General features: G+C 54.6%; 1 protein-coding gene across 3 annotated transcripts in view; it reads right to left on the bottom strand.

The window, feature by feature from the left end:
• Positions 1-24,376, bottom strand: part of RGMA (repulsive guidance molecule BMP co-receptor a) — a 44,415-nt gene that overhangs the window by 11,730 nt on the left and 8,309 nt on the right. For all 3 annotated transcript variants that reach the window (XM_045899477.3, XM_064569945.1, XM_064569946.1), the window contains exon 2: positions 15,547-15,662. In XM_045899477.3, coding sequence (XP_045755433.1) covers positions 15,547-15,662 — 116 coding nt within the window. The remainder of the gene's footprint in view (positions 1-15,546; positions 15,663-24,376) is intronic.

Consider the following 24,376-nt stretch of genomic DNA (forward strand, 5'->3'; position numbering starts at 1 on the left):
TTTCTTTTGAGAGGTTACATATTTACTTAAATGTGTATTAGGAAAAATAAAGCAGATTTGATATAAGAACTACAGAGTTAAGCAGATTTGGTAAGTAAGGGGGGTAATTGCCATGAAGAGGCACCTGGGGTGAACAGGGGAAAGGCATTGTTGAGAACCGCCCCCCCATGGTCTCCCTCCCACAGATGTGTGCTCTTGGGGGCAGGTGTCCCTTGAAAGGCAGCTAGAAGATTCTCTGGCCCTGCTGTCTTCATATTTCGCCAAACAATAGAAGACACGCAAGGCCCAACCGACCCTGCAAAAGGCTAATGTGGCCTGTGTGGGAGAAGGTGAAGGAGCCCCTCACAGTGGAGGTGAGGTGAGGAGAGGGGGTAGGTGTGAGTGGAGGGGTGCCGTGCAGAGTAACACGCTGGGGGGGCCACCTACTCTCCGTCTCTGGTCGGCTGCCCCCACGCACGGCCCACTCAGGCAGCCCCCCCCCGATTCCGGGCGCAGGGTGTGCTGACCCGCGATGCTCTCTCGGAATCATGGAGATCAGGACGTCTGAGAAAACGCTCTGAGTGGCACACGGGCCTGTGCTGAGTGACGGCCACCGGGCTGTGCCCACACCGCCCACCAGCCTGCCAGCGTCGGGAGCCCTGCCTGCAGTCAGGCTCGGGTCCCCCTCGGGTGCTCGCCATGCCCAAAGGGGAGAAAGGCCACCACCGGCCCCTTTACAACCAGACAGTGGCAACCCGAGCAGGAGCTGTGTGGGCCTCAGCTCTGCCAAAGCTGACCCGGGACAGCAGAGAGCCAAGTCGCAGCAACTCTGTCTCCGGCTGGTGCCTGAGCTCAGCCAGTCCTCCGCGCGGCCCCAGGCCCCACGGCCCTGCCCGCCTCCCTGAGGGGCACAGCCAGGCTCAGCTGGCTGCCTTTCTGGGCCCAGGTCTCTGGGAAGAAGCTGAAGCAGGATTTTGCATCTGGCCTGTTGGGCCTAAGAGCCCACACCCAGGGCAGTTCCTTGACATTATACAATTAACACATACGATCGCCTCCGCCTGCCAGCCGCTGAGTGGTTCAAGGGCACGCTTCACCACCAGCGACCTTTAGCCTCTCCCTGCAAGAGTCCCCCAACAGCCGCGAAGCCCGTGGTCCCCAGGTGCCCCGTGGCCTTGCTCCCTGCAGACCAGTTCCCAGGGGCCGCTTTCCAGCATGGGCAGCAGCTAGAAGGCAGGGGTCAGGAACGGGGCCTGGGGCAGGACCAGCCTGCACACAGACAGTGTGGGGTATGCGGAGTGTCTCACTCCTGACCCCGTTTGTGGCTCCTTCCCCACTCAGGGGCGACTCCGCAGGTGGTGGTAGGAGACTGATGTCTTCACAGCCTTGAAAATGGCTCAGAGCAGCTTCCCAGAGGCAGAGTTCTCCAGTAGGTCTGGGGTTCGTGACCGAAATCCTACAGAGGTGCCCCGAAAGGGGGTCATCAAGTGGGATCTGCCAGTACAGATGCGGCTGGCCCTTAATCCTCCTAGTCCCTAGTGACTTCAGTGGCCACGCATGCAGACCGGCAGTGGGAAGGAAGGTTCTACACAGGCTTGTTGCGCTCTTCAAACCTCCCCATGCACACCAACCGCCTGGGCTGAGTCAGCAGGCCTCAGTGGGCCCGAGGCTCTGCATTTCTGCCAGGCTCCCAAGGGGGGCCCACGCTGCTGGTCACACTTCTGGCCACACTTCTTTAGAGTTGGGCCATTATCTTTTCAATGGTCACGAAAGGGCCAAGTTCGAACCTGCTGGAGCCCAGCCAGTCCGGAGTGTGTGAATGGGGCATTTCCTTTGGCGTGGGAGGGGGGTGCAGAGGGGGCAAAGGGAGGAGGCGGCTCTCCCAAGGTGCAAGCCTAGCAGGGACACAGCTGCCAACCCTGAGCAGTCCTGGGCATCCCCGCCCCCTCCGCAGGCCCTGGGCCCTTGGAAACTAGGCCTTTCATCTCTCGGTTTAAACTCAGTGGGGCTCCCTCCCTTGCTCCCCTCCTGCTCTCAGAGCCTCCCGAGAGTGGTGATGGCAGCTCCACCCACCACCCCCAGGGGGCGACCGCGGTCATTCTGCGGCTGCCCTTGCACCCAAGAGGTAGGCCTTCCGCCCCAGGCAGGGTCCACACAGGGGTGAACTCCTCCAGCCCCTCTCTCCCATGAAGTCCCACTGATCCCATTTCTCAGCGGTCTGGAGAATGTTCCCGATGTTATCACCCGGGACTAGGAACAGACCTGGAGAGGTGTGAAGGTGACGCTGGCCAGATGGGGTGGTGGGCAGTGGGCACCGGAGGGAGAGTGTCCGCCTCAAAGTCCCGCTCTGTCCCCTACCAGTAGTTGTGGGAACTTGGCTCTGCCTCACTTTCCTTATCTATGAACTGGAGGTAGTACCCACCTTAGAGAGTTGCCAAGGGTTGAACGAGAAGATGCACTTGGTCAGCCTGGGACCCCGTGGGTGCTCAACAAACGGGGGCCCTGACAAAGGTCTCAGAGGGGGATAAACACCTCCACCCCCATGAGGTAAGAGGTTAGAAGTCACAGGCGGGGACAGGGAGGGGACAGGAAGGGCACTGGACCGGAGTGTCCCTTCCCCCACCTCACCCTTGTCCTCACGTTAGGGCCCTGGCTGGGCTCTGCCCCCCACCTGGATTTGGACGGGCTGAGTGTGCATACAGCTGTTTCAGTGCACTGACCACCCACTCCTGCAGCCCACCCGGATCGGCCATGACTGGCTGGGCGCCACACTTCCCAAGGGCACCTGGGATGACTTCACCCACCACCACACTCACTGTCTTTCACCGGGGGGGAGGATGCGATGGACTGAATGTGTCCCCCCCAGATTCCTGTGTTGAAGTCCCCACCCCCCAATGTGATGGTACTTGGAAAGGGGGGGCCTCTGGGGGATGATTAGGTTCAGATGAGGTCATGAGGTGGGTGCCCCATGACGGGATTAGTGTCCTCCTAGGAAGAGACACCAGAGCGGGGGGCTCACCCTCGGCCACGTGAGGACACAGCAAGGAGGTGTGAGTTAGAGAGCTTAGTTAGAGAGCTGCCACCAGAACCCGACCGTGCCTGGCACCCTGACTTTCAGCCTCGGGAACTACAAGCCTTGCCCTGTCTCTCCTCCCCTTCCTGGGCCCTCCTGACTCCCCCCCCGAAGAAGCCAGATCACTGGAGATATTCACTTGGCCAGGGGCCAGAAGACCAGGTGGACTCGGCTTCCCCTATTCCATTGTCCCCGCTCCTTGAAAGGACCTGTGGTCACTGAGGGGTGACCTGGGCTGGGATGACTCTCCCAGCTCTTGAGGGGGACAGGGCATGGAGGAGGCGGTGAAGAGAGCTCTCATCTCTTGCTTGCCCTCCCCCCCACCAGCCCCTGGGACCCAGTCTCTTCCTCCTGCTGCGGGGCCCCGCCTTCTCTCCCGCCGCCATCCTTTCCTCTCTGGTGTCCCAGGTGCCCCACGATACCTCTTCCACCCAGACGTTTCCTGAGAGATGGTGGAATCAGAAACTTTGGGTCCTGTAGCACAATTTCAGCAAGTTCGTTTTTGCTCTTGTTAACGAATAAAGGAACAGACCTTAGGTTCTGTGACACAAAGAAAACGAGAGCACTTGCAATTTCCCCACCCAGACAGAGCACCGGGGTGAATTCAGGGTCAACAAGGCGGTCGGTGACAGGTTTTGTGTCACTGGGCAATGCCACACTAGAGATTCTCGGGAAGCGGGGGCCTCACTTTGGGAGGCGGTGCTGGTGGGGAGGGTTTAAAGGTATGTGCTCTAGAGGCAGATGCTCACGGTCCAATTCCAGCTCTGGCGCTCAGTGCTGTGTGGCCATGGGCAAATCCACTAACCTCTCTGAGCTCAGTGTTGCTCTCTGTGCCACGGAGATGCGTCAGGATTTTCATCAGTGGCTTCAGGGACCCGTGGAGTTGATGTAAGCAAACCCTGAGAACACTGGAAGGAAGCTCAGTGGAAGTCAGTTTTGTGTTAACTTGGCTCGCTTAAATAGTCATTTGTGGGGCAGACTCAGACCTACCTAACAGCTAATGTGTGCTGAGCACTTACTAGTTCCCGAGGCTGAGCAGCACATTGTACAGGTATCTCCATTAACCCTATGACGGCCCATTCAGCAGCCAGGCACACTGAGGCCTAGCGGCATTACATAGCCCCCTCCTCCTTCACCTTAGGTACCTCCACACACACCAGGCCGAGCCCATGGGCTCTGGGCCACAAAGACAACGAAGAAGGGGCTCTGCCCTTCAGGGGGCTGATGGGGCAGGGGCGGCGCGTGCAGTGGGGGCAGCAGGGGGTGTGACCCACAGGACACATAGGCTTCTCCAAAAAGGAAATAATGATGACAATAATGACGCCCCGATCTTCCCTGGCCCGTGTGGACTGCAAACCGCTCGAATGCCAGATCTTCACGGCTACTCTGAATTGGCGGGCAAGAATTTTTTTCTCCATTTGATACATGCACGCATGCCTGGCTCACACAGCCAACAGGCTTTGGGGGGCTATTTTCTCTGCTTTTCAAAGTGCTTGTGCCCTACCTTTCTGGGGACACCAGCTGAGAAGGATTCAGGTCCTGAAATTCCCAACAGCGAGATGTGTTTTCTTTGACCATGCCCAGTTCCTGACGTAGGGCCATCGCCACCCCTAGGTTCTCAGGTCAGGGACCACCCCCCAAATGGATGGTGAGCCCTCGTTTAAGGCTCCCGGCCAAGCACTCCCACTACAGACGGAGAAGCTAGAGCTCAGGGTGGGGGGATGGCTTGTAAGAGGCCAGGGACTGGCTGGGACCAGACTTGCGGGGCTCCCATCCCCCCCGACCCCTGCCTTCTCTCCAGCCCTCCTGGGCCTGTCTGCCTAAAGTGGTCACGCATGAGCTGTCATTTCCTGGGGGTCACACGGAAGGGACTGCCAGGGCTGGACAGTCCCCACGGGTGGAGAGCCGAGGGGCCCTCGACCCCCTCTTGGAGTCATCCTGCTGCCCCATGTCTACTCCACTAAATCATGGGCTGGAGGCCACTCCAGGTCAGGAACCTGAATGTAACCTGGCCCAGCATCAAAAGGAAAAGCTCTTGGCTGCAGTGTCACCTGCCAAAGAAACCACAGACGGGCTGATTTTTATGTCCCGTATCTTAAAAGAAAAAAGAAAAAGAAAAAGAAAAAGCACGAGACCTTAATTCCAGGCAGGAAGCCTTGGACTTTTTCTGCCGTGAACATCCAGGGAAGGATGCACGGAGAGGAAAGTGGGAGAGGTTGAAACAAATCTTACTGCAACTCATGCAGGCAGGAAGAGGAGACCAGGCTCTGCAGGGTGAGCCGCCCTTGGTGCCTTTGGCTGACAGAAGGTCATGGCTGCCCCCTCCCTGCCTGGTTCCTGCAGACAGCAAAGTGGCCCCTTCTGGACCTCTGGCCACCTCTGGATGGATCCAAGACCGCCAATAGGCACAGGGCCGGGGGATCAAGAACCTGACCGGAAGTCAGTTCTCCTGCGCTTCATTTCCATCTTAGCCACTGTGTCCTTGGGCTGGGGGGCTCCTGACTCGTGCAATTGGGGCCAGAACTCCTTATCTCTCTGTGCCGTCGACTTAAATCAAGATCACTTCATCTAATGATCACTTTGTGACCAAACTGTCTTGGCTTCTCAAGATGCGCCATGGAGTTTTAGAACCCCGGGGGTCTGAGGGACACCCAGGGTCGCTGGCCACCGGTTTCCACCTCCAGCCAGCCTCCACCGCCACCCGAAGTCTGCGGGGACAGGACTGTCCCCTCCTGCTCTAGATAGCTCCAGCTGGGGACCTGCATCTGCCTCCAGGGATATCCTAGGGGCCTCGGCTCTTGTCTAGAGCCACACAGAAAAGGCTCACATGGGACCACACTGCAAACACTGAAGATGACCCCTCGGCCCTTGCGTGTCACCTTCCTCAGCCTCTGGAGGCTCTGGGCCTCATTGAATGCTCCGCATCACCCATCGACGCCCCAGCTGAGGGGTCACCTCCCAAGAGCAGGGGCCCCTCATCTTCCCCCACCCCGCACTCAAAGCATCTTAGCAGATCTGATGCCTTTTTTAAGCCCCCCCACCCAGGGCTCTGCTAGGTCTCCGGGGGGAGGCTGGGGGCTTGCACGTGCCCCGGCACTCCGCATATGTAACATTTCACTTTTGGGGGGAGATGGGCTCCGGACTGCCTCCTTTGGGGGCTGAGACGTGCCCGCGAGAGGAATCAGAGCCTCACAGCCAGCCTGACTTAATTCCTTTCCTTTCAATAGCAACCCAGCGCCTCTTGGAAACTTGGAAACAGCCAGCCGGGGGCAGGGAGCTCGGAGCATCGGCCGTACCCCCCCGGGGCAGGAGGAAAATATTTATGCACCAGCGCAGCATTAGCTGCTTTCAGAGACCTCCTTTGAACTGTTAATCAAGCCCAATCTTTCGGAATAATAGCCTGATTATTACCGCCCTGTTTGCATAACAAAGAAGCCCAATAAAACTTATTTCACTGTGCACCGAGGGGGTGTGAAGGATCGCCCTGAGAAACGAGTCTCAGGAATGCAGCGAGCCGCTCCACGGCCAGAACCCAGGAATAAAGACAATGCAATTTGCCACCAAGAAAAGCCCAATAGACCAATAAATTACCCGCGTGCAAAGGGGTTAGATCGGGTTTCAGTGGCTGTGTAGGAGGGGTGGGGTGAGCCAGCAGAGGGGAAGAACCTGCCTCCTCTTAAAGGGGTAAGGCTCTTTTGGAATACAAGCCCCGTGATCGAGTTGGTTTTGTCCAATGTCAGCGGGGGGGGGGGTGGGGGGGTGGGGTCCTAGCACGACAACTGTCTGGATTCATTTACTCGCTGCAAGTTCTGGACCCTACCAGGTGCTTCATGCTGTTCTTGCAACAAGCCTCCGTGGGTTTCTCTGCTCAGGTGGCGGCAGGTACCAAACTTCTGTCACCCAGGTCTGGAAGGGCAAGTGGGATTTGGCAGGTGGCGTGGGACAGAGGTCTGGAAGCACAGCGGCCTCCAGAACAGCGGAGGTTGGCTGGAGCCGAAATACTGGTTGGTTGCTGGTAAGCAAACGTCACCAAGCTCCAAAGTGCTTTCCTCTGCTGTGTGAGGGGGTGGCCAGGGGACTCCAAACCCCTTTCCTCTTGTCCCCCAGCTCCGTTAGATCCCACAAGTGGGCGCTGGCCTCAGGCTGTTTCCATCACCCTATCCTCCTCGGAGACCTGGCCCCCCTCCCAGTTCCTCTTCCCTGGGTCCCCCACGCCCCACGGGTGGAATAGGCTTCCTGCGGTGTGCGTGCCTCCGTGGTCCCAAGTGGCCTTTCCGGAGGTGCTCCCACAAGCGCCCAACGGTCCCCTATACTCAGGTCCCTCTGTGCAAATACCCCCGTGTGGTTCTGTTTTCCTGACTGGACCCTGCCGCGCCAGCCTAAGGATTTCAGACTCGATGTGGCTGATTGTGGGGAGCCCCCGGCCAATGTTCAGTAGGTGCACGGCATGATCAGAAGGTGGCTTTAGTCCACCGAAACCTGAGACCTCCCATTCCTGTGCCCCGCTCGCTCTGGGCCATGGAGGCGCGGGGGCTCCCCTCTTATCATTAACCTATCATTAAGAAGATAGGGGCCTGAAGGAGGTGGGGAGGGCCCCCAGCATGGCACTCTGGCTTTGGCAGGAGCAGGTGGAGCAGCGGGCCACTCCCCACCCTCTTCTGTCCCCTCAGCACGGAACCAAGGCCCGGGCTGCGAACGGAGCTGGTGCGAGTATGTGGCTCACTCTGGCCTGGCAGTGTCCTGGCGTCTCCCTGAGTTCAGAAATGCCCGGAACCCGCCCGTCTGTCTCTCCCACAGGAACTGCACCGGATCACCATGGCGTCAACATCGACGTGTTTGACAGCAGGTACTTCAAGGGACACACCCAGGTGACAGCCTGGGTATTCTGCCAGGTGCAGCCGACCCTACCTTACTTAACCTGCAGCAAGCCAGAAGCGGTCGTCTTTCCTAAAAAGCATTCCTCCCCGGTGCAGCCCAAGATTGTCCCAGGGAACCCACCTAGCCCACCACTCCCTTGGAGGCACCAGGATCTTTTCTCGGAGCTTCCTCCAGGAACCAGCCTACAGGAGAAGGCGTCAGGCAAGAGGAAGTTTCACAGAGAATCTCAAATGACCGGAGGAAGGGGCGGTGGGTAGGCTGGGGTGCCGGGGGTTAACTCAGTGCCTCCCACCCTGCGGGGAGAGGGGCCCCACTGCCACCCACGGAGCCGAGGCAGGAAGCACTGCCCCCTCTCCCACCCAGCCAGGGCCGTTCCGCCCCAGCCACGCATGCCAAGTTGCTGCAAGAAAGCACGCCGAGTGCCAAGGAAAAGGGCACACCTCAGCTTGCCAAACTGGACACCCTCCCCCCGCTCCCACTGGGGCCGTGCGGAGCTAGATCAGTGGCAAACAGGACATTCAAAAAAGCACCTGTGTTCGCCTCAGGCCTAAAGGCCACAGGCAGGCCTGGCCGTCAGGCGGCTGAGGGCTCCTCTGGATAAGAGGGACCCGTGCCGGCCAAGGGCTGAGCGGGGAGCGAGATGCCATGCCCTGAGCATCCTGTCTGAGGGCACAGAGATGAGCTACCCCGGGTTCCACAAGGAGGGTGGTTATGGGCAAAGACACCACTTTTCGGATATAAATGAAGTTCTCAGGTGAGTAATTTGGTCTTGGTGCTTTGAGGCGTAACCCCTTTTCCTGAGTCTAGGGGCTGGCTCTCATAATGATAATTTTCCATCCTGGCTTTTCCTTCAGCAACCCTGGGCTCATCTGCTTGGCCGCTCCAGGTCCAAATTCATTTTTTTTAAAGATTTTATTTATTCATTTGACAGAGACACAGCGAGAGAGGGAACACAAGCAGGGGGAGTGAGAGAGGGAGAAGCAGGCTTCCCGCAGAGCAGGGAGCCCGATGTGGGGCTCGATCCCAGGACCCTGGGATCACCACCTGAGCTGGAGGCAGACGCTTAACGACTGAGCCACCCAGGTGTCCCTCCAAATTCATTTGAAGTGGCTTTGTCACCCTCACCACCGTCTGCAGGCTGGCCTCACCCCCCCGCCCCATGCAGTGGGAGGGCAAAGGCACGCCAGCTGGGCACACGCCCGGCTGGCACACACATGTGTGAGCCTGTGTTCATGGGACATTCCTTAGCATGGGGAGCAATAATGGGCTCCTTTCTGCAGGGACCTGGGTGCAGACGGATCACTTTAATAGGCGTCTCGGTATTCCGACTGCTTGGGTGAAATGGTGCATGAAATGAATAAATAAGCAAAACCCAAAAGACATAAATTTGACTTGGGAAAATTTGCACAATGTCAGCCCTGCCAACTTGTTTTCCTGACCTATGGCTGGGTGGCATCTTCTTCTTTGAAATACTAAGCCAGGGATGGATAGGGAGCAGAGAGGGCCCTTGGGAGGAGGCAAAAACGCTAGGTCCACAGAAAATGTGGTCACTCTTCATTCTGCTATCGAATCTCTCCCAATTTTGTTCCTTATTTTTCCTCACCTTAAAGCCTTACGTGCTACATAGCACAAACTCTCATATGCCATAAAACAAACTTAATGAGTGTGTTTATTCAAAACAGGGGATATGGGTAAGGGCAGGGGTCTGTGTTCTCCCCCTGGCTCTGTCACTAGCTAGCTGTGTAATGTCAGGCAACCTCTCTGACCCTCGGTCTCCTCTTCAGGACAGTGGGAGTGATGACGTCCATGAGGAAGGTGTGGTGATCTCATGAGGTGTTGTATTTAAAGCATTTGGCAGAGCGCCTGGTACACTATGGCCACTCAATAAGTGAAAAGAGCTTTAAAAATTATCGTTCTCCATTCAAATGATCATACTTTGGAGAGAACAATATAAGGTATTATGTCTCCAAGGATGTGCATCATCTTAAGTAGTGATGGAAGTCTGTGGGAGGTCGGAATTTGGGTTATTTTCATTTACTTACTTATCCTTTTTGGTTTTTAGATTTAAAAATGAGTATTGCTTTTATAACCAAAAAAAAAGTTATTTTAGAAAGAAGATTGGAGTATCTGGGGGGGGAACCCTGTGGTCTCTGTCTCTCGAGAAAAAACAAAATAGAAATGCCAAAAACCCAAGGGCCCTATAATTCCCAGGATCTTGTGGGGCGTGTTCAGGATATGCAGCAAGGAGAAGCGTATGAAGAAACAGAAAATGGGGTTCTGCCCTTATTAAGAGAACTGGTGAGGGGCACCTGGGTGGCTCAGTTGTTAAGCGTCTGCCTTCGGCTCAGGTCATGATCCCAGCGTCCTGGGATCGAGCCCCATGTCGGGCTCCCTGCTCCGCGGGAAGCCTGCTTCTCCCTCTCCCACTCCCCTTGCTTGTGTTCCCTCTCTCGCTGTGTCTCTCTGTCAAATAAATAAAAATCTTAAAAAAAAAAAAAAAAGAAAGAGAACTGGTGATCTAGGAGAGGACAAAAACCCAAGACCCACGAAGCAATGAGGCTGAGAGGAAGCACAGGTATCTGTAGCCAAGGGGACAGGTGTCTAGGTCATTGGAGGGATGGCACCAGACCCCAACAGACAGCACTGAACTTGGGCTTTGATCAAGGGGGCATTCCCATTCCAAACTGGGCAACCCCCAGGGAAGGTGTGGTGGGATGGTGGCAGAGTGTGCATGTGTGTGTGTGGGGGGGTGCGGGCAGGAGTGACCTGGAGCCTGGGGATGTGCCAGAAGCCATGGGAATGAGACCTGGGAAAAGCTTGGGGGCCCGGAAGACAGAGGGTCCTCCCTTTTGAATGCTCCAAAGAGGGCTAAGAGGAGGCACGAGTTCCTGAGCAGGACTTTCAGAACAATTCATTTGGGGGTGTGCACAGGGGGCCTGAGAGGCAGGTCCTAGGGCTGGCCAGCTCTTGTAGCAAGGAGACAATGGGAACAGGCAGGAAAGGGCGTAGGAAGGAGGCCCAGCCCCAAGCATGGATTGAACGGACAGGCCCACGTCCCACTCAGGGCTTTACGGTTCTGGGCACTCGCTAACATACTCAAACCAGGCACTAGTCCTGGGGCGGGGGCAGGTGCGGATCTAAGGTGAGCCACCATCTTGGTGTGCCCAGGACTGAGAGGGTTTCTTTCTTTTTTATTTTTATTTTTTTTAAAGATTTTATTTATTTATTTGACAGAGAGAGTCACAGCGAGAGCAGGAACACAAGCAGGGGGAATGGGAGAGGGAGAAGCAGGCTTCCCGCAGAGCGGGGAGCCCGATGTGGGACTTGATCCCAGGACCCTGGGATCATGACCTGAGCCGATGGCAGACGCTTAACGACTGAGCCACCCAGGCGCCCCTGAGAGGGTTTCTAAGGACACCAGACTTGCAGCTTTAAAACTAGAAAAGCCCGGGGTGTGCTAGGATGAGTTGGTCACTCTAGAGGAAACAGCGCCTTCAGTTTTCCGCAGGTTAAATTCAGCCAAGATGAGAACAGCATGGTAGCTAACCACTCAATCAAAACATAAAGTTGGGGTTCTCTGCCCAGTCTGTGCAGGGCCTTGCATATTTCACTGAAGAGAGGATTTTTCGCAGGAACTACGTGTCCCCCAGCCTATAAACAGGTCCCCACCCCGTCCTCTTACCTCCACAGGGTCCTGGGACCCCCCTCTTCCCCATTGCACGGAGCGTCCTTATCTGAGCCCGTAGATCACCTATCCCCACTTCTCCTTTGAGCTCTGGGGTGATTGCTAGCAATTACCTGAACCTTGCAGACAGGTTTCCCTTCTTCAACCACAAGACCAGAAATCCTCTCCTTATGCCCAGTTCACCCTCAGGAGCTAAAGGGCAAACCATCCATAGGCTCTTACATCCCGCCCTCCTTGGGAACCAAGGCCCTGCTGTGTCACACGCTGACCTGCTAGCTGGCTCTGCTGTCCTCTGGCTCTTGCAACCAGACATCACTTCATTCTCTCCCTTTGGGACACTGAGTCCCACTGGGAGGACAAAAATGTGGTAAGCAAATTGACTTGCTTGCACATTTCTAAACAGCTCTGGGAGAACTTTTCTCATCTCCATAATGACACAGATGCACTTGAACACTGCAGAGAGCCTTGGTCTCCCCGAGCCTTAGCCTTAGTTTCCCTCCTGAGGACTAATATTTCTGTAGCAGGTGCAGTTTAAAAGTAAAGGGAAAGGAACGAGGGGAAACGACAGGCAATGATCCTTAGAAGAGCAGTCCTCCCACCGGAGCGTGCATCAGAACCCCCTAGAGGGCCTGGTGGAGTACAGACTGCGGGGTCTCACCCGGAGTATGGGCTTCGGTAGGTCTGGCGTGGTCCCAGAACTTGTATGTCTAACCAGCTCCCAGGGGAGGCTGAGGGACCAAACTTGAAGAAGCCCTGCGCTACAGTACGGAGAGCATCCACAGGACGTTGATGGGAGGCATGCCAACGTATCTACAACCCTTTGACGGGCTTTTCTTAGAAATTTGTTTTATGAAGTCACAGAGGTTTCAAAGTTTAAGAAGCATCTCTTTATCCCCTCTCCCACGCCCTGCAGCTAGACATGGCCACTGGTCCATCCACATCCACTGTGGGCACAACATCATCCAAGCACACAGCCCTGTAGCCCGAGGAACACCACGGAGCCCTTTCCCATTAGGAGGCTGGGGGTCTGCCGGCTGTGCTGGGAGAGGGCCCCGAGGGCTGTCACTGAGTCAGGAACACAGTAGGCCCACCAGTGTGCCGTAGGCACTGAGCGAGTACTTGGCAAACACTCTCCAAAGACACAAAAACTCTCAGTCTACAGAGGTTAAGGCATCTTTCTCCACAGAACTATGTCCAATTTAATTTGCACTCCTATGGCTTTACTCCTGGCAGCCCATTCAAGTTAACTAGCGCCGAACAAACCTATTCTTTGAGGAGCCTGCTCCAGCCAGAGTCCACCTGTCTTCCGTGGGAGAGGCCTCGGCAGGCGGGGCCCCTGGGGGTCTCCACGCCTCGCACTTGCCTCCGCTTTGTGCTTTCTCCAGCACCCAGCCGGCTCACTGCCCAGCTCTCCATCGGACCCGCAGCTTTCTCTGACTTTAGCGCAGATCAGCCCCTCTGCCACTGGGTCAAAGAGGAGGACAGTCTGTCCATCTCTTCGTGGCATAAATGACCCATTTCATCTCTTACTTAAGAAACTTGTCTTCTGACCCAGATTCCTTGAGCACGCAAGTGAGAGCCCCCGGTGTATTTGGGTGGGGAGCCTGGAAGCTCAGTTTTCAGTAAGGTGGGCAATTTTGACTTAAATGCAGCTGTCAAGGCCTCAAATTAGAAGAAACACGAGCCAGCTGGCATGACCCTGCGGCGGCTATCTGTTCTATCTGCCAGGTTTTAGTTACCAGCCTTGAAGCCAAAAATGAAATGGGCTTCTAGGAAACAAAAGTGATGGAATGCGCGTTGTGAATTATATAACCCACAAGCTTTCCTGGGACCGCGGAGCGGGGGAGGAATACTTTAAAATAAAGTTCTAGAGATGGAGACATGGAATGAGCAACACGGAAAACACCGCCACCACCGTAGTGCTGGAGGCTGCCTCCTACCTCCGAGGCCCTCCAGCCGGCCCTCCCTTTCCTCTGTCCAGTTCCAGCAGTTAACAAGCGCTGCCCCTTTAAGAGCGGGAAGGTGTTGTTTTAAGGGCCTCTAAGCCCCCCTTCTCAATTTCAGCTCCGAGCTGAGATCACATCCCCCAAGGCAGCCGAGGGACAAAAGCTATTTATCAACCCATCTGATAAAACTTCCAATGGGCCGGATCTTTATCTAGACCAAACCGAGATGCACACACATGGCAAAGTCCTGCTTCTCCAAAAGGTGGATTTCTTTTTAAAGAAGACTGTCCTATTTATTTATTTAGTTAGTTTTGGGAAGAGAATCAAATCAGCCTTTCAGCCAGACCCTTCTGTAGAAGGGGGAACTGCCTTTTAAAAGGTGTGTGTGGGGGGAGGGAGTGGGCCACCGCGCTGCTGGGCTCAGTATAAGGGGTGTTAATATTCCGGGACGGGGGCGCACGGGGGCCCAAGGGCTCTTCGGGTCACTGACACCCTTCCCTCTCATCTTGTCCTTGGCTGGGGCCTCCCCAGTGGAATCCAGAGCTGGGAGCAGGTTCCGGCTCCCCTGGACGCCCTTGGGCCGCGCAGCTGCGGAGCGAGCTGGGCGCGCTGGACTCCGCGGGCGCCAGAGGCCCGGGAGCGGGGCTGGGGTGAGAAGGTAAACTGATCCCTTGCCCCTTACCGCCGCCAGCATGGTCCGCCCGCCCGCAGCCCCAACTTGCAGCCAGGCCGAGCCCGGACTGCCCAGTTCTGCCAGTTCCTGCAACCCAGTTGGCTGGGAAGCAAAACAAAACAACCCAATCCAGGTCTAACTGAAATCCTTTCTCGCAAAGAGCTCGGTTGTGCGCGGGGGCTGCGGATTCGCGTCCCGGCCGCAGAGCGAAACAAGCTCGCGCTTCTGCAGACAGACACCTCGGCACCCCGCAACACAATGGAGCCGGCCGGGAGCTCCCGCCTTGCGACGGGGACCATTTGGCCCGCGACACTGCGTTTATTTGTATTTTTAGCAAGAGGAAAATGGGTATAAAGGATTTAACTGGCGTTTCCAGGCTGTGAGTAGCATATGGCCAAAGTGAAATAAAGTTTTATGAAACATTATAAAGAAAACAGACCGGGGATTTAAGTTTCGTGCCTTCCCCCCGCCCCCCGAAAGGAAAAAAAAAAAAAAAAAAAGTAAAGAAACTGGAGCGTTTGGGAAGGAACAAATGCTTCTCTGTGGAGTTGGCCTCCCTTCCCCCAACAAAAACAAGAGGTCCGGGCTCGGAGGAATTTGAAAGCAGCGACCTGCCAAAAACATTGTGAAAAACTATGGGGGATTCATTGGAAACAGATGGCTTTTTCAGCTTTAATTCTGAAATTCTCTCCCTTTCTGACACAATAAAAACAAACAGGGCGCGACGCGGAATGTTATCAAACAGGAACCCGGGCTCGCGTGAGCCTAGTCCGTGGGCTTCCCCGCGTGGGCAGGCGCGTGGGGGCGGGACGGGACGGGGTCCCGGAGGAGGGGGCGGCCGGGGACCCGCCCGGGACCTCAGGGGCGGCCCCGGCTCCACCCCCGAGCACCCGACAGGTTCGCACACTGGTGGGCAAGCTGCAGGAGAAAGTGCCCCCCGCTGCGAGTCCGCGACCCCTCCCCCTCCCCCCTCCTTCGGGGCCCCTAAGGGGCGCGTCCCGGCACCCCCTTTCTCGGAGGGAGGGCGGCGCCCCCGGCCTCTGCGACCTCCCTGCTCCGGCTCCTTCTCGTGGCAGCCGGGCGGGGTCCTTCCACCAGCCCCCCCCCCCCCCCCGCCCCCGGGTCCCCGCGGGCATCCATCGCGTCCTCGGCGGGGCGCGGGAGAAACAAAGGCGGGTGGAAGTGGGAGGCGGGGGTCCCGGGGCTGCCGGCGAACTTCAGCTACGACTGGCTAGCAGACGTGTGGCCGAGGGGCTGCGACGAGGCCCGGGAGCGGGCCCGGCCGTCTGTCCCCGCGCTGGGGGCAGTGCCTTACCTGCCGGGAAGCTGCAGAGAAGGAAGGCGAGGGTCGGCCAGAATCCCAGGGCTGAACGTCCTGCCCCTCTCCCCATACCCATCCATCCAGCTCGGCCTGTTACCACTAGCCTCTCCCTGGAAGAAGAGTTTAGAAGAAAAGAGGAAAATAAATCACGCTGCGGAGAAAGGGCAGCCTCGCTCCGCCGGCGGGAGCAGCGAGCCGGGAGGCTCGGTACCCCTCGGCCGCGGGCGCCCGGCGCGCCCCCCCTCCCCGCGCGCCCCTCCCTCGCCCTCCCTCCCCCGGGTCCCCTCCAATGTCGGCGCGGCCCCGCCGCCCCAGCCGCCGCGCGGCCCGCCCCCTCGCGCTCGGGTTTCAGCGCGGCCCGCGGGGGGTGAGTGGCGGGGACCAGCTGGGCGGGGACCGAGGCGGTGGGGCTCCGACGCTGGCTGCGGGGAGCTCGGGAACCCGGGCCCGGGGGGTGCAGGGTGCGCCCCGGCTCCCCGACCCCCGCGGCAGCCCAGGCAGGGGAGGCCCAGCGGCCCCGGACGGCCTGCTGAGCACCCCACCACCCCAATCCAACCTGTAAATATCCAACCCAAGTAGAAACTGCGCTGGGAGACAAACCCCAGGACCCCGTTCCAACCAGACTGCCGTCCCGAAGGCGCCACCCATACCCCCTGGTTCATTTCTCTCACTCAGATGTGTCCCCCAGGCAGGAGGCTGGAAAATCCGCTTCCGAGTTGTCCGAGGCTGTCCGGGATGGCCCGCTGGCTCTCAGCCGCCAATGCACCTCGAGGCTCCCTCCCGCCGAGACCCCGGGCCACCCACCCCACCTGGGCTCTGAGCCTCCGGCATCCCCTTCGAGCACCTCGCTGCCTCCCCGGTACTTGCCCTGGCTGCCCTCCCGAGTTGGGGGCCTGCGAGCCTGACGGGGGCGGCAGGACGGCTGCCACCCCGGAGGAGGTGTGGATAGAGCCGTCTCTGCGGGGCGCCGGGCCCGGACTCCTGGGGCTGCCAGGGCAAGGCCACCAAGGCCACTCTTGGGAGGGCATCAGGGTGGTGACTTCCCTTAACTCGGTCGCTTATTTTTCCAAGAGAAAAATGTCTCCTCCCCAAGGTTGCCTAGGACCTGCAGCTCTTCTGCCGCTGTTGGGATATTTAAGAGACTGGCAACTTGCCCTGAGAAACATCTTTTGGATGGAACGCAAATAGGCCAGAGCAAGTGTTTTGCGTCGAACCAATTCCTCCCTTGGCCCCCCTCACCTCTCCTCCAAGCCTACTCATCTGGTTCTTTGGAAAAAAATTCTGTATTTCTATCCAATTTTGATGTTTCTCTTAAGCACTATCGCAGTCCTCACTTGCTGAAGGCCACACAGGCTGCAAGCCTGCCCCTGCACTTAGGACTCTGTCCGCCAGGAGGGGAGTGTAGCCTTGGAGAAGCCAGCTTGGGGCAAGGGGAAGAAAGCCCAATGTCCCGTGAAGGCGCAACCCAAGCAGTCATCCTTCTGAGTCTGGCTTCTGCAAAACAGGTGAGAAAGGGGGCTAAGGTCTCAGCCAGCTGTGCCATGGGGCGACAGGAAGCTGTTGTTCCCTGGGGGCAAAAATACCACGAAGGCAACTGGTCACCTTTAAAGTTGCGCTACCGCATTTCCCCCAAATAGTCAGGCCTCAGTCCGACAGGCTCTAACTAGCATTCCCCCAAACTGGGGTTCATTTTATTTTATTTTATTTTATTTTTTTAAAAGATTTTATTTATTTATTTGACAGAGAGAGAGATAGTGAGAGCAGGAACACAAGCAGGGGGAGTGGGAGAGGGAGAAGCAGGCTTCCCGTGGAACAGGGAGCCCGATGCGGGGCTTGATCCCAGGACCCTGGGATCATGACCTGAGCCGAAGGCAGACGCTTAACGACTGAGCCAACCAGGCGCCCCTGGGGTTCATTTTAAGCCCTGATTTGCAAAATGCTGCGGTTCTGTCTGGTGGAAAGCCCAGCACCTCACAATCCAGGGGTCTCGTGGCATTCTTCTTGGGCCAGACGTAACGGCTTATTCTATAGAATCCTAGGACAGCGCTGACCCACTGAGGCAGGCACAGAGCCAGACTGCACAGAAGCACCTCTGAGGTCCATCCCTTAACACCATTTGCTGGATTGTGCCCTGCACAGTTCGTTCTAAAGCTTCTCGCTCATGAGAGAGAGGGGATCCCTCAGCATTCCCGGCAGCCCCAACAGTGACTCAGCCACGAGCACTGCTGGGCATGTGCCCAGGGGGGAAGCTGTGCGGGCTTCGGAAGACCCGAAAGCCTTTCTGATGCGGTCCTTGCCTGAGGGTGGACCTTTGGAAGCAGGACTTGGAGCCTCGGTACCTCAGTTTCTTCTTCTGCATGGGCAGGCTGATAATCTTGTCACCCTGAGATTGCAACCAAATACAGTTTGGGAGGGGCACCGGGCCGTGGGAACGCCCCAGAGTTCCTGCTACAAGACTGGCTGCCATTTTGTGAGGAGATCCAATTCTTAGGACGTAAGCACATGATTTAGGAAAGGGATGGATGCAGAGGGCTTCTCCCCCCCCCTTTTTTTTTCCTCACAAGGAGAGATGTGTGAGACTGAATTTGGACATCACAAAAGTGGAGATTTGGCCTTTATGTAGTTTAGACTATCAAGAGAAAGCCAGTCCCCAAAAGAGGAGGATGGGGTCATGTTGGTGTTGAGCAATCTGTCTATACTGGCCAAACCAACCGGCTTATTGACAACTCCACAGGTCTTTGCAATAAGAAATTCTTGGAACACTGGGGGTTACGGAGCTCAGCACTCTATTCACCAAAGAAACTCACTTAACTCAAAGCGTAGCTGACTGCATATAAACCGTTCCCATTATAGAGGGTGACCACTTACGGGTTCGCCCCTAGGTTGTACTCTGAGCCTCAGGTTAGCGATCTTCCATGGCTTTTGCTCCCAATCACCCAACCCTGGCTGTGTTGGGTCCAGCACTGAACCCTTGCCCCCCACCCTTCACCTTTAGGCAGCGGGGCTGTGTGGTGGAGGGACACGGGATTTCGGAAAAGCAAGGTTTTACATAAGGTGGAAGCCCTCCCAGCGGGGAGGGGTGTCAGGGACTCCAGCTTTCTCTGCCTCTGGGTACAAACAGGGTGTTCCCAAATCCAGGGCCTGAGTCATCAGTCAATAAATGTATATTCAGGACTATTGCATGCTAGTCCCTGGGGGATAAAGAAATAAATAAGACAGGCCCCTATCTTTGAACTGCTGGTAGAAACCAATATTAGAGGAAGGTGAGGGGCAAATAACTGCCTGGGGAAGGCTTTATCGAAAAGGTGGTATGTCTTGTGGGGTGTTTTGAAGGATTCATTTTTAGTAAGAATGACAGTAATCATGGCTCACGTTTCGACACACTCTCACGTTATGCCAAGTGCTGGCTAAGTACATTTCTAGACACTTTAAGCTAAGGTAGGTTCTACTATCATCCCCATTTTGCAGATGAGAAACTGAGGCTGAGTAAAGTCAAGTATTCACCCAATGACTGGCTAATAAACTGTAGAGCTGAGCACACCAAGCCCACACCTGATGTGCTGTATGGGCCATCGATTCCAGTGATGCAAGTCCGCACTGGGCTTCAGGTCAAGGCTAGAGGACAGATCATTTAACAATCACTTTCAATAAAGCAGAACACAGACTCTTGACAGCTGAGACACAGAACCTAGGCGCCAGGGGCCTTCAGCTCAGACTGGGGTGCAGGGTGGGGAGGGAAGTTTTCCCAGAAGAGTGTGGTGTGTGTGGGGGGGGTGGGGGTCGGGGGAGATGGTGGGCAAGGGAGGGGGAGCAGGGCAAGGATTCCAGGCAGAAAGAACAAGGTGCAGCCTGCCTGAGGAGCTGGAAAACCTTGAGGATGAGGCTGCAGGAAGACAGAGCAGGAGCCTGGGAAAGCACATGAAAGGCCTGCCACGTGCTCGGCTAGGGTGTCCATTTTTAGCACCTGGGAGCCCCACCCGAGGCCTCAAGAAGAGGAGAGATTTAGTCTTTTGGGGAGACCACTGTGGGGAGTTTAGCAGTTAATACTGCCCAGGAACTATTCCAGAGCAGCTGAATCTGAATCCCTGGGCACAGCCTGGGCATCAGCACTTTTAACAAGCTCTCTCAGGTGACTAAAGTGTAGGGATTTACTAGGTTGGTAAGTTGCATCACACATCATCAACCCTGGGTGCCCATTAAGATTCGGGTTGACTCCATCAGTGTATCCTCTTAGACTTAAAGTCGAGGCGAGACAGGTAACTTAATAATCACTTTCAATAAAGTAGTGACTGGCACGTGACCCAAGCTGACCAATCAGTGTCTGTCCTGAGACTGTTGCTATGGGGGAGCCCTGTCCTGGTCTCTGATTCCGACACAGGATGGGTCTGCAGGTAGCAACCTGATGGGGAGGCCAGTGTGTATGAGGGCTGGCGGGTGGAAGCGGGGTTGGCAGAGTTGGCATACTGTTTTTACCAGCATTGCACTTTATCTGGTGAGCTTTTCCGGGACTGATGGAGATTTTCAGGGCTCCCCATGCCACTCCAGCAAGTGATTCTCTCTATACCCCCTCTGAGCTATACGAGTACCCGTTCCAGCCGTGGGAGCCAACAGAGTTCCTTATTTTGCTGAAACTGGTTTGATTGAGGATTCTCTCCCTTGTGCGCACAGACTTCCAGCAAGGAGGGAGCTAATGGTCCAACACGGGTCCAAAGAAGTCCTTTCGCCAGCCTCCCGAGTGCAGAGATATGTTGTCAATGACGCCTAATCCATCATTCATTTACTGGTAAAATTACTTGAGCCTATTCTCATCCCCTCCACCCCCTACCTCTGAAAACATTTTGCCTGCCATGTCTTGAGAAACTCAGTTGCTTCAATTTACAACTGAGGGTGGGACCCAGTTCTCTTTAATTGAAATAAAACTTCAAGTTCCTCTTTCAAACTTCAAGGGCTCCTGTGGGGTCTGGTCATCTCAGATTTGATGAACCAGACCTTGTTCACTCTCTCCGTAACTGTGTTGAGAAGCCAGAGCTGGTGTATTGCATTAAGAATCTGCAGATTATGACCTGCTCAATGAGGGGGCACAAACCCCCCTCCCACATGGGGTCAGCAGGGGGTTCCCTCAGCATCCAATCTCCCACTTTGGGCAAGTGAAGCCCACAGGCCTGTTTCGATTGAAGGTGCCGTTTCAATAACCCACATCAAAGAATTAGAGTCACAAGATTTATTACTTACAGGTCCTGGAAAGAGCGGGATTGGTGGGGTGCACAGTGAGCCAGGTGAGGGGCAGCCCTCCATCCCAGGGTGAGAAAGAGCAGGAGACAGAGAGTAGAGTAGAAAGCACCTACTACTTACAGGACGGTGGGGGTGGAAGTCACTCACTTTTCTTGCGCTGAACCCTAAGGGTTAATTCAAAAGGTAAACCTGGGAAAAGTAAAGCAGGAGCTTCTGGCCCGAACTCTAAACTTGAGTTCTGATCTACATGTCCAGGGTGTGAGCAGGGTTCTCCTACTGTAAAATGCATGGGCTGCAACTTGGAAAAACTAAAGTTGTTTTTCTCATCATAGTAACTTTCTTTTTCTTTTTCTTTTTTTCTTTCTTTCTTTCCTTTCTTTTTCTTTCTTTTCTTTCTTTCTTTCTTTCTTTTCTTTCTCTCTTTCTTTCTTTTCTTTTCTTTCTTTTTCTTTCCTTCCTTCCTTCCTTCCTTCCTTCCTTCCTTCCTTCCTTCCTTTTCTTTCTTTCAAAAGATTTTATTTATTTATTTGAGAGAGAGAGCATGAGTGGGGGGGTGGGGAGGGGCAGAGGGAGAGGGAGAAGCAGGTTCCCAGTTGAGCAGAAAGCCTGACGCAGGGCTCGATCCCAGAACCGTGGGATCATGACCTGAGCCGAAGGCAGACACTGAACCATCCAGGCGCCCCTTCGTCACAGTAACTTTCAAGGCTTTATAGACTTTGACCATATCATCTTTTTGGCTTCATCTTTTACACTGAAGAACAAAGCAGTCCAGCTTCTCAGGCAAGTCCTTTACCTGGGTGCTGACTTTACTTACCTTTCTATATAGTATTGAGGTATTTTTCTCTGGGGGAATGTCATACAACTGCCAGGTTTGGGTATAGCCTGGGGAGAATCCTATTTTGGGCTTAGCTCCCAAAGCAGTTTCTGAAAACATTTTGGAATTTTCTGAACACACACGGTCCTGCACGGCCGTTAGCAAACAAACATTTTTGCAAAGACCCCCAAGATCCCCTTTTGGGCTGTAAACAGGCTGGATAGAGTCCATTTTATTTTATCATTTGGATGCTGTGCTCCTAAATGCATTAACTGAGGCTTGCCCCTCTTATAGCTACAATGTGCATTTTCTTGCTAACTCATAAGCGTGCCCTGCGGTCATCCACCATTTGTCTGCCCTCTGTCTCCAGACCCTTCATTTCATCTGCAGGCCTGGAAGCATCTGAGCATTTGCTCCTTCAGATGATCTATGGACATTGAAACTAAGCCTGGGAGCACCAGTGATCCTTGGGGATCCCCAGTGTTTATAATTCTTCATCCAGCAAAGTACCTGTTTATCCTATCTTTTGTTTCCTGTCTCTAAGGACAGTTCCAATCCGTGGCGATTTCTCTGCACATTCTGGAGCAACTCACAATTGCGAGTGACCCTTGGGGTGGAACTTTCTCAGAAGGAATTTTGAAAGTCTAAACATAATTCATCCCTGGGTTTCTCCCTCGTCTCCAGGCCTGTTTCTACCTCCTCCAAGAATGCTAATAGATTCCTCCGGTTTCATGTTCTCTTTTCAGAAAGTGTGTTGTGCTCGGTCCAGTTAATTGGGACTTCCAAATGTGCTTGGTGATATTACTTCTTAGTATATAGTCCATAGAGTGGCTATTAAGAGTGACCCTTCCTAGATGGGGGGGGCTCCCTTTGTGGGCAGGGGGTCCCAGGGTGTATGCCCTTGGGTGTAGGTCCAGTGCGGAAGATCAGTGCCCATTCTGCCCACCAGGACATGGTCGCCATCTTTAATTACCCCTGCTCCCTTCCCTCTAGATGGTGGGGGGGCTAGGGGGCTATAGAATTTCCCTGACCTGTTTGTTTCCATGATGATTGAGGAGAGGGCCTCTCCCTTCTTCTCTTCTTCCAAAGCATTTGTGAGTCTTGTCCTTACTCTGGCACGAAGGACCCCTTCCTTGTAGACTTCAGAAAGCCTTTGGCCTATCTTGTTTTCTCAGCTCTTGCCGCGTAGGTTTCCTTTGTCCTCGGTATACACTGTTCCTTCCCTCACCATGAGGGATGCTTATTTTTAGTAATTAAAACGTGGAGATTTTATCCCAATATTTTAATGGTGTTTTGAAACACAGAGTCCCCTGGCATTCCAATAGCTCTCTTTAGAAACTGAAGACGTATCCCACTTTTTCTTTGAATTCTTTCATATGGATTTAAGACACATTAGCAGATTTTATTTGCTCTTGGGCATGGCTTTAAATGTATGTGATCAGACCAGTAACATTGTTTTGTCCTCACAGAAGACAGATTCTTCCTATTTATTTATTGTGTTTCTGTTTTACTCATTCAACGGGTGCTCGCCGAGTACTAGGGTACTCACTCTGAGTGGGGGCTTTGGGGGTTCTCAGAAGGGCAGCAGTCAGTCCTGGCCCCCTCCTGGCAGCCCAGGGGAGCAGTCAGATGTGGAGGCAAATGGTTTCCACACCACGTGCTCAGTATTCTGAGATGGGTGTTCATGTGGAGTCTCGGGAGCCCCGCGTTTACTCCCCTTGGTCATTACCGCAAATCAACTTGGGACTCTACAAAACTGGTTAGTCTGTCAGAGTTGGGGTGCGGTGGGGAGTCTCTGTCAGTAATTTCTTTAACAAACGGGACCACTGATGGTGAAGACTGGTGACATCTACATTCCATCAGCCTCATGGTCTGGGACACGTTCCATCAAATTTTCACCTGTTGGGACACTACATCAGACTGCCCCCTGGGTTAACATTCCTGCTCATGAGTCTGCTTTCAGGAGCAGAGGCTGGAGACTTTCAGAGCCTGGTGAACTGGCTGGGCTTGGTACATCAGTATGGAGTGGGCCCCCCCACCCCCCCAGCAGAACCTCCCAGAAACATACCCCTGATGGTAGGCATGGACATTTTCACTGTGCTGGGAAGATATAAAAGGGATTTTGTAAAAAAAAAAAAAAGAAAGAAAATGCTAGAAGGACAATTTTCTTCCCCCCCCCCTTTTTTTTGAAGTGTTCCATGATTCATTGCATATAACACCCAGTGCTCCATACAATACATGCCCTCCTTAATACCCATCACCGGGCTAACCCATCCCCCTCCCACCAAAACCCTCAGTTTGTTTCCCAGAGTCCATATAGAAGGACAATTTTCTGGGCTTTCCATGTCCTTCAGTCCAGCATCAAATTTATCTTAAAATTGAAACTGTAATATATGCACATGTTAAAAAAATCAACTTCCTGTCAAGTGAGATTAGGTGACTCTCCCTGGAGGCAATAACTATTAACAGTTTCATGTGTATCTTTCTAGATATTTCCATGGGTATATAAGCACATATAAAAAAGCAATCAATCTAGCTTGTTAGCTATCATTTCACGCAAAATGATTAGCAACCTTCTGACTGCTCCCTCCCAGTAGGTATTTCCCATTTTAGTTTTCCTCTCAGTTAAATATTCCCGTGAACTCTTCCATCATGGAAGGGGCTAAGCAGTCAGAGAAGAACTGAGCTCACCAGCGAAAGGGGATTTGCAGATGTATGGACAGACAGACTTCACCCTTTGCTCTAACTGGCCTTCATTCCCGTTTAAAGATGCTGATT

This window comes from Mirounga angustirostris, unplaced genomic scaffold (genome assembly GCF_029215605.1).
Source record: "Mirounga angustirostris isolate CCGP_5_RB_7025 unplaced genomic scaffold, mMirAng1.0.hap1 SCAF_9, whole genome shotgun sequence".
Classification (NCBI taxonomy): Eukaryota; Metazoa; Chordata; class Mammalia; order Carnivora; family Phocidae; genus Mirounga; species Mirounga angustirostris.